The 10,642-nt window shown below is 38.1% G+C and overlaps 1 protein-coding gene across 1 annotated transcript; it reads right to left on the reverse strand.

Moving 5' to 3' along the window:
* Positions 1-2,326: 2,326 nt before the first annotated feature.
* Positions 2,327-2,898, reverse strand: LOC107835118 (Fc receptor-like A; the record flags this gene model as incomplete). The annotated part of the gene is made up of 3 exons (XM_016667377.1): positions 2,327-2,637; positions 2,711-2,788; positions 2,889-2,898. Coding segments are annotated over 3 exons (384 nt in total), but the record flags the coding sequence as incomplete, so codon positions are not given.
* Positions 2,899-10,642: the final 7,744 nt, after the last annotated feature.

Here is a 10,642-nt window from a genome sequence, read left to right on the forward strand (position 1 = left end):
CTCAACATGCAAAATGTTTGAACAGGTTGCTATAATATGCCAAACATATTTTAATACATTTCTATTGCTTTTTTTTAACTAAATCTGTCCAACATGATGTTATTTCTGATGATGAAAGACGAGGATTTGGCCAGAATCAGTCAGAAGACGAGGAGGAGGAAGAGTTAGGAGGAAAACAGTCAGAAGAATCTGAGGACATGATGCCAGTTTCTATCAGGCCACCATCAGGAAGCTGGTAGAGTTCCTCTCATCCTGCTCTTTGTTCCTGATGGTCATTCTAGTTGCCATGGACACAGTATGTGATGACATCACAGCAGGTGCTCAGAGAGAATAAGACACTAGAAGATGTTAAAAGTCTCTTTCCTCACTGCATCGCCAGAGGAAATATGTGTCATGATGTGGATGAGAGTTTGAGGCCAAACAGAGAAAAACATCAAGAGAAGAAGAAAGACTGAAATGTAACCCTACAGATCTGAGATTTCCTCATGAAGATCCTCTGATGTTCACAGATCTACTTTAGTTTTTATCCCCCTTTGTTCTCTGCAGTTCTATTTTCCTTTCTGTCCAGGTGTGTCGTATCCCCCTGATTACCCTGTGTGTATTTAGCCCCACCTGTTGTCTGTGTTCCTTGTCAGATCCTCGTCATTTGTAACTGTTTCCCTGTGCCGTCAGTCTACGTCTGTTTATGGGTCGTACGCAGTTGAACTGTGAAGTCCTGCATCGACCTAGGCTCGTTTACATGTCTGTTATCCAGTTGCTACCGGTATTAGCTGTGTGCTAACTTTCTGCCGTGCTGCCTGTTCAAGACTGTGAGCTACATTATTAAATTCATCATTCTCATTTTACCTGGGTCTACCTGCGTTTCCTCACCACCTCAACCACATCGATCATGACAGACTGGTCTTGAAATAAAATGCCGAGTCCTCAGAGCCCGAGACAAGACCGAATGCGGTCGAGTCCGAGACGAGACCATCAAAAAATGTTCTCGAGATCAAGATCTGTCTTGAGTACCACAACACTGTTATAAGCAGCTCCAGTTTGACCTGCATGTTTCCTTCAATAATAGGAAGCTGGACGACCACATAGCTGCTAGCCTGTTAATTGTTAGCTTGCTAGCTTTAATAAATATAGAGCTGTTAGCCTGTTAACTGTTAGCGTGCTAGCTTTAATAACCACAGGCTGCAGAAACACTCAGAGGAACAGTGAGCAGCTACCAAAACCATCTAACTGAAGGGTCAAACCTGCAGTGGAAAAAACAAACGCCTCTAATTTAGGTAAAATAACGGCAGCTGTGATTGCTGAAAACATTTGACCTATTAGCTGTAAAAGGTGAAGAAAAGCACTGCACAACAAAAGTTAATCTGCAGAGAAAACAGACAACAGTCAGTTTTGGTGAGCTAATATAATCTGATGGTAAAGAATAAATGATAAAATAAAGATTAAGTTCAGATGATTCAAGGTTCTAAAAGTCAACCAGATTACTTCTGTTTGATTTCTGATCAGCTAAATGAAGCAGAGACTAAATCGAAAACTTTCTGTATAGATCCATCCATCCATTTTCTAAAACCTTGTCCCTTAGTGGGTCAGGAGGTGCTGCTGCCTCTCCAGCTAACATTCAGGGGTCACCTTGGACGGGTCACCAGTCTGTCGCAGGGCAACACAGAGACAGACAGGACACACAACCATGAACAGACACTCATACCTAGGGGAAATTTGGAGAGACTAATCAACCTGACAGTCATGTTTTTCGACTGTTGGAATAATACGATTTCTCTTCATAATAAATTTATCTTTTGAGTTTTAGAATGATCAGTTGAACAAATAAAGATCTTTACTATGAAGCAGAAAATGGATTTTTTATTTATTTGGTCTTTAAAGTAAAAAGTTAAAACTTTATCAGCTACAGGACATGAGGTTTTACCTCTGCTGCTTCTGATTGGCTGCGTCTGATTTTTGAAGGTTTTCAGGTCACTGTACATGATTTCCTTTTCATCTTTTCCTTCATCTGAAATAAAACAGAATAAACATAAAACCAATTTGCAGTTTCTTAACAAGCAACAGATCCAAAAAATAAGTATCACAAATTGTAAGCCTGTTGAAACGAATGAAAATAATGCTAATACTGAAGACTCACCTTCAGGTTTCCTGCAGAAACATCGTCTCACCAGAAGAACCAGAAGAATTAATGAAAGTAAAACCAGAGAGATAAAAATGGCAGCAACAACTTTAATGGTGGGAAAAGATGAACCAGGAGGAGGAGAGATGTAGGATGGAGAATGTGTAGAGGTTGGAGAAGGAGGAGTGTTGGTGATTCTCCTTGAAATGAATCAAAGGTGATAATTTATTTCTTGTCTCCTGATGAAGGTTGAAGCAAACAGAGAAGCTGCTGACCTTCCACAGAGATCCTGCTGGATGGAGACTCTCCCTGACCGCTGATGCTGCACTTATAGAGGCCTTCATCAGAGCTGGAGACATGGAGGAGGGTCATGTGACCTGATGGTCCATCACCAATGAAGGAGCCATCTTTATAGAAAGCAGCTGGGAGGTTGTGGGCTGGACTCTTTGCTCTGCAGCTCAGAGTGACGTCATCTCCCTCCATCACAGGGAGGACAGGACTCTGCAGGATCACTGATCCACCTCAACACAGAGACAAACTACAGCATTTCATCCATTTCCACACAGCAACACTAACTCCACAGTCTGATCTTACCAGAGACAGAGAGCTGGATGCTGCTGCTGCTGCTGCTGGAGGATCCAGACATGGACTCACACCAGTACAGGCCAGAGTCTAATGGGAGGAGGAAGGTCAGCCTGCAGGTAGATCCAGCTGGTCTCCCCCACCCTTTTCCACATTCAGTACTGGTTCCTCTGGTTGTGTTTCTCCTCACAGTTCCTCCATCAGAGCTGTTTCCATCCTCACAGATCAGAGTCACTGATTCTCCTTCAAAGAACTGAGATCTGCTGGGACTCACAGTCAGACGAACTGGGAGAACTGAAATAAAAATAATGAAACAAATATAGCTTCCTGTTAATTATGCCAAACCAGAGCCAGCAATAGGATTGAACAAAAGCAGGAGTTTAGCCCTTTTGGGAGTTGGAAGTGTCCATTTCAAGTCTCATCACTGCTAAGTAGCTTCTTTATGTTGTAAATATTAAAATAAATTGTAGACTATCTATACAAACTTCTTTTGTGGTTCAGATTTCTGACTTTCTCAGGAAAACCCCCACCTTTTCTCTTTTAAGTCTAGAGAAGTTAATCAGTTGGAGTGAGGTTATTATCATATGGTGGGGTTGTTGGTGGTGAGGAGAGACGCTGAGACCCAGGTATGGTGAAGATGATGTATTTAATGGTGAAAACAGCACACAAACAGTCCAAGGCAGGCAGCACGGCAGGAACAAGCACGCAGCTAAATACCGGTAGCAACTGTCAAACGGACCAGACGGAACAAACACAAACCAGGACTTAACAATTCTACTGGCGAGTGAACGGAAAACAAACACAAACCAGGACTTAACAATTCTACTGGCGAGTGAACCAAACATCAGACATTGACCATAGACAAGGACCCGACGAGGAACACAGACAACAGGAGGGTTTAAATACACACGGGGTAATTAAGGGAATGAGACACACCTGGGGAGCAATCAACGGGGAGGACAGGACAGAGACTCACAGGAACACAGGACTGAACACAGAGAACTCAAAAATAAACATACAGAAACATGGAACATAACAGTTATTATACAGTATTTAAATTGTCTAAGTGTTGGGATCCAGTCAGGCCATGAAAAAACAAATTAGATCATATACTCGTCATGAAGGGAAAGAATACTTTCACTTAATTAAGCTTTTTCTTTTCGTGACTTTAATTCAAGAAAAGAATGCATGTTCTGTATTTAGTTCTAAAATTATTTAAATTGGATCCTTAAATTCAAAGATACATACAAGGTTCTGCTTAGATTAGCATGTCCTGAGAAAGTATAGAGACTTCTACTAAACTATATGTTTTACCAGTTAAGTTGTGCTAAAACTATTTTCAGGCTAAAGCAGTGGTCCAGCTACTGCCAAGAGACTGAGCAGAAACAAATGTCTGTAAATCTCAATTAACTGAAACAACATTGGAAATATGATAAGACCAAAATTCTTTCACAAAGATGAGACAGACTCAGGAAGTTTAATATAAAACTAAAATATGAACATGATGTTCTGCAGCAGTAGTGACATATTCTGAGAGTGCAGGTCGGGCTTGTTAAAGATCAGCAATAAGCAAAAAAAACTGGAATTGATTCACCCCAATAAATAACATTACTGACCTTGCTTTGTCATGACCCACAGCAGTAATTTCAGACCTTTAGAGAAATAAAAGATTTAAAACATTGTTTATAACATGGAATATTTTTCCAGTGTTCGTATCAAAATGTTCCTTATCTGAAAAAGCAGAAATGTATCCATAGTCAGGAATAAGTACGTGGTGAGGCGGTGTTGAGGAAAATAAATATTCTTAGTGTTTAGTACAGTCTTACAATCTTACAACATGTGAAAATTGTGGATTGAGCAAAAATGTTTTTGGATAACATCTCAGAGGGCCTGCAGGAGAGACCGTTTCTGTTATCAGGGAGGAACCACGTCATAAATTAACTCTGGCACACAGGCAGCGAGGAGACAAGTCATCTTCCTCAGAGAAACACTAAAATTGAAGGAAAAACAAACTAACAACACATACTATTTTTAATAATTGCAATTTAATTAGTAGAATACCATTTAGTTAAAATTAACATGACCTGAACTAGTCTAATTTGTAGTTTTATATTAACAGCACTGGTGTCTAAATCAGGCTAAATTTGTAACACTAAGTGAGCCAAACATATAATCAAAACTAGCATAACATTAATTAGAAAATGTTTAGAATGAATGTGTTTATATTGAAAATGCTCAGGTATATTCTATAAGTGTTTTATTCTTAAAATCTGCACTTTGATCTAAGAGGATGCAGAAGTTCTGAACCACTTTGCGTACCAGGCTTTATGTCGATTTAAAATTACTGCACTGATCTGGATTTGTAGGAATTACACGACAGGGAAATAAAATAGGTCTAAGACAGGTTAACTTTTGGTTGAACCCTGGTGGAAGACTAGAGGCTTTGTTCCAACCAGGTGTTAGGAGTAACATCACATTTCAAACTGACAGGAGAAGAGCTGCTCTGAATGACCCTATAGGTCTCTGTAGCCCTGAAATTAAACAGGTTTCAGAAGGCAACAAAATTGCTTTGGACTTCCCAACTGAGTAATTTGAAACTGGGTCTATCCATACAAGCAGAACAACACGCCTTAATTCCATAATTGCATAAATTAAAACAAAGAAAACACCCTTTTGAATAAAAGTAAGGGCCCCAGAGGAACCAATCAGATTTGCTATTTGCAGCCGCAGAGCAATCTCCAAAAAACTTGTTTTTTGCGTTTTTCCTGTTTTTCTATTTCCTACTTTTCTATTTGTCTCAGGTAAATGAATGTCTGTTTTAGTGTGTATGAAGTGTTTGTGTTGTTGATGTGATTTTATACTTTTAAATGTTGGAATACTCTGTGGCTTTTGTTTCCACGCATGGAATCATTGAATCCAGGAGGACAAGAGAATATAACGAGCCAGAAGTTCATGATTTTATTCTCTTACAGTGTGCAGTCAGGGGGGGAAATTTTTTCATAGAATGGGTTAGGGATCTGCTTTGAGCTCTTTCTAGTTTATTCTATAGTGATGGAGAGAAATTATATCATCTGCACTGAGAGCAGGAAGCAGAACCTGGAGAGCTTGAGGTTTGCACTGGACATGGGATTAGCCAACCAGAAATGATGATGAACGGATGAAGATCAGTTTCCGAAGTGATATTAGAGAAAGGTAATAGCAGCAGAAGGTTTATGGACCTGGATCTATAGCCGGGGTGTCAAACTCCAGTCCTCAAAGGCCAAATCAAACGGCTTCATTCCCTCCTCCTTGTGTAGATCAGCTCTCCAGAGCCTTAATGACCTGATTATTATATTCAGGTGGTGCAGCAGAGGCTCATCTAAAAGCTACAGGACATTGGAGGACTGGAGTCTGACACCTGTGATCTATAGTCTTCAAGAAAGTCACTGTCAAAGAGACAAGATGAGCTGAAATGACCGAGATGGAGTTTCAGTGGCGGTTTCTGATATGGGCAACTGCCCAGGATGGCAATTTGTTGGGGATGACATAAGTGCTCACCCCTCCTCTCAGCTGATAATTACTTGTATTTTAATACAAGAAAATAAAATACAATTGCGTGTATATTGCACTTTAACTATGGCCACAGGTTTAAATTAGATTTTTTGGTAACATTTATCTGAAGGGGGTTGAATAAGACTGACATAACACTGTCATAAACATGTCATAACATGAATAAGCCTTCATGAATATTTATGACTGTTGTCATAAAGCGTCATTCGGTAAATTATGACACTTTTAATACAAAGTTGACATTATTCAAAATGTCTTTGTTATGACAACTTGACATTAACCAAGAAATCATTACTGATATAAATTTGTTATAAAAGTTTTACTGATTGCCCTTTAAAAGTTAGGTAACTTTATGTTATTAAAGGTAAAGTTTAAACATGAAAGTGTCATGATAGTCTTATTCACACCCCTTCAAATAAAGTGTTACTGATTTTTTTTAATCAGGATATTTTGCAGAATGCTGATAGCTTTGTCATCAAAATGAAAAGATATTATTTACAGCACCACCACAGCTTAAGGACTCTCCCAAGCGTATTGCATTATTAGCTGCAGGTTTAACTAATCTATCCTGTTATCTAATGGATGAATGTTAGATGGAAAAGGCCAGTGATGTAATAGATTTCTGTAGCTCATCTGTCATCTCCTTGTCTCCCATTTCTCTTCATAAAGATTCAGCCTCTCTTCTGCATCGCCTCTCAGCTGTCAGCCTCCCAACTTACAGAGCACTTTGGATGTCTTACCTGTCCTCCTTCCATTAGTACATGGAAGCAGGAGGTAATGGATGTAGGTCAAAATAAACTAAATGTCACCACAAAGTAGGTTTGCTATTAGAACTACTATGTATTATTATAACAGTCCAAAAACTCTTTAACTCAAGTGAACTGACTCTGTACTTACTGAGCAGCCACAGTTGAAACGTTTCCTCCATTGTTCCTCTTCATGATGTGAACCGACTCGCTGGGACTACCTTCATCTGGGCACCGACCTCGCTGTGGTTGCCTGAGTGATGATCGTTCTTAGGTTCATGCCATGGATGTAACTTTGGGAGTTATAGAGACTGCTATCAGTGGATTTAAATACCGAGACTATTTGAAACCTTTTAAAAACTTTGGGTCAGATGTCATCCAGGCTCAAAGATATTCAAGGCTGAAAACTCAGACTGAAATTTGTAACATTTTGTGGGAAACCAAAATGGTGCCTCCTAGGTGTCTGTTTCACTATCGGGAAAAATCATTCTTCCAGTCCTTTCTGCAGAACGAGGTGAGTCTTACACACACATGCAGTAATCAGTTGATAATATATAGACTACTTTATATGTTTCCAACAGCTTTTAAATCTTACATTTATGATTGTCATGTTGAAACTGATTTAATTTGACACTGTATTCTGTAGATGTCATACTTAATGTTATACTTAATTTGAATCACACATTGAACTCATCAGTCCTCAGTCATGTGGACCGAAATCAACCTTAGTCTTGTTCCTTCAACCAACCTTGATTATAAAAGTCAGTATTTCACACCAAATGTTTTGTTTCAGTCAAGTCTGAATTGAAAAGATACTTTTACAGTGTTTTATGTTTAATCACAGATTGCCTGCCTGGTTTATGGAATATATTTGCGTAGTATCAAGACCAATGTTTAAGTGGAATCTCTATGATAGATTCCAGTTTTGATTTCTAGGTTCCTCTGGGAAAAGGAAGCTGATGAATGTAAGCAGCAGCAACAGGACTAGCTCATAACATTGTGGTGGTTTGACTGTTTACTTCTCAGCATAGAGTCCAAACTGATCAGTGCTAAAAATGACGTAAAACAATCGATATCTAAAGGGTTAAGTAAAGTGAAGTTAGTTTGTTGTTTCACAATAATATCAAACTGTAAACAAAAAAATACTTCACCAACGAGGTTTTTATATAAAACCTGTTGAATTGATATTCATGTTGAAAAACATGCAGATTTTTCTGAAATTGTTTGTTGTGAATTATCTAACCTCACAGTGATTATCTTTTAGTTTTCATAAAACATAACCCTCATGTTTTAAACTGTGAGAAGCATCAACACAATATTTTCACAGATTTTTTGGTTAATGTAAATTATTTCCATGTCTGCTCTCTGGCAATAGGAGCACATTTAACTGTTGCCAGCAGAAAAAACACAAAATACACACAATGCCCGGTTATGATCTCATTTATAGCTCAAATATTAAATCTGAGCCAGTACTTTTGTGATTGTTTGGCAATATAAACCGGCAGCCAGTGAGTTAACTAGTGAACAAGTTTATTTGTTTCTTTCTATACATTAAATTGACATATTTGTCAAAACAAAAGTCTTGTTAATGATTGGATACGGATGTTAAACTGCAACAAAAGGAAAGAGAAATCTCTCCTAAAGACGTCTGCTGATGCTTTACTGTTTAAAACCAAACAAGCCAACCCAGCCTCAGTGGGGTAAAACTTTGGTAGTATTATATCTAATACTTTTATTTATACATTTCTGATTCTGCTTGACTGAAGAAAACATTTCTACTCTTAATGTGAAAAGACATGTTTACTTATCCTAATCTTAACATTTTACATCCAAATATTCACTTTTGCAACGTCTAAATGGATTTAATTTAATTCTTGTTGGGCAATTGGTACCTTGAGACCAAGTTGTTGTTGAACATGAGCTTGTATTAATAGTTCATTTTTAATTAAAGTAGTTTCGCAAAACATATGAAAATGGACCATACACAACTTGTTCTTTGGGTTTGGCTCCTGAGCTGTCTCCTCTTTTCCTTTATCTGTCAATAATGCCCTGACCACAAACTCATTGTAATCTTCAAATGGTGATTTTAAGGAAAACGGACGTCACTGAAAAAAAGATTCTGTGGTGAAAGTACATTTAACATAACTGAATCTGTGAAATCAACAATAAAAAAATGAAATTCAAGTTAATGTCTTTTCAAAAGTATATGTAGAAACAAAGGCAAAAAATATATGTACAAGATGCAAGACGGAATTTTTTCCAGAAAATAAATTAAGCACTAAGAGCCTGTCTTTCTGATTAACTTATCTTTTTAAGTTCATCTGCACAACAAAAGACAATCTTGTTATCATTACTGTGTTTCATTTGGTATTTCAAAACACCAGATGTTACCCATAATCCATCAGAGTACCTGAGCACCAACGGACCAGTGGCGATTTGAAGTGGAGGCCATTTTGAGCTCTACTTGTGATTAATTGGTTGTTTACTTTATGAACAGCTTAGGAAATTTTATCATGTTATTTTAGGTCTGCAATACTTAAACCTCCCAGCATAACTTTGTTTTTACATGTTGCAGCTAATTAAACCACTGTTGTATTTGTCACAAAAATAGTTAAGATGTTTCAGGTGAAAAGGTAAACCCATCTGGAACAAGGTCACTTTCAGAGCAGCAGGGCACTTATTGGATAGTTTTTAGGATTTACATTTGAATTCATCAAACTTGAGTGAGTTGTATGCTTATTTTCATGACCATGCTCCGGCTGATGGTCCAGCCTTGCATGTGAATCTGTTTCTTTTACTGAAAAAAGTCAACAAACTGTCACTGTTTCTACATTTTCTGTCAAAGTTTGAGCAAAGAAACAAATACAAAGCAGGAGCCAGGAACAGTTTCTTTCAAATGTTTTCTTCTCAAGTAGCTTCTAGTTAGAAAGAAACTAACAAACTGGGTTTTGGTTGTTAAGTAATTACAACATAGTCATATTCATGAAGTTAACTAAAGATTTTACAGTGTACATGCAAATTGAGTGCCCTGTATTTAAAAAAGTGGAATAACCTGTACAAAGTTCAATCTGCTTGATAAAATTAAATTCACTTTACTTTGATTTTCCTTTTCACGTAACCAACTAATCACTTCAAACAAACAACAGTTTGGCCTGATAAACATAAATTATACAAATAGTTGTCTTACGTGTTTTAATAGATAGGGCAGAATATTTTAATCAGAGTTGGCTCTATGCTCAGTTTTTCTCTCAACCAATAACTGATCAAGGGTTTGTGATAACTGGTATCAAGTCTCAATACTGTGGAGGAGGTTGGACTGACTTCACTTTCAGTTCAGCCATATTGGAGGGCTGTTCGGCATGAACGTTCTTTCTCTTGCATAATGTCTCAGTTTTGTCCCAGATGAAGGAAACCCACATCTTCAAAAATGTCTGTCCACAGAATTTCCTCCCAAAGGTGTTGGGGTCATCAAGGAATTTTTTTCTGGGTCATCGTGACACAGGAGTGGTTCTGCCCTTCAACGTTTCACCTGGAGGCCATTTTTGAACAGTCTCCTCTCTGCTATTGTGAATGTTGACCTGAATATCAACTGAGGCTTTGAAGCTTGCAGAGCTTTACCTTTGGTTGATCACTTAATCCGGGGAAGGTT

This window comes from Poecilia formosa, unplaced genomic scaffold (genome assembly GCF_000485575.1).
Source record: "Poecilia formosa unplaced genomic scaffold, Poecilia_formosa-5.1.2 Scaffold1040, whole genome shotgun sequence".
Lineage (NCBI taxonomy): Eukaryota > Metazoa > Chordata > Actinopteri > Cyprinodontiformes > Poeciliidae > Poecilia > Poecilia formosa.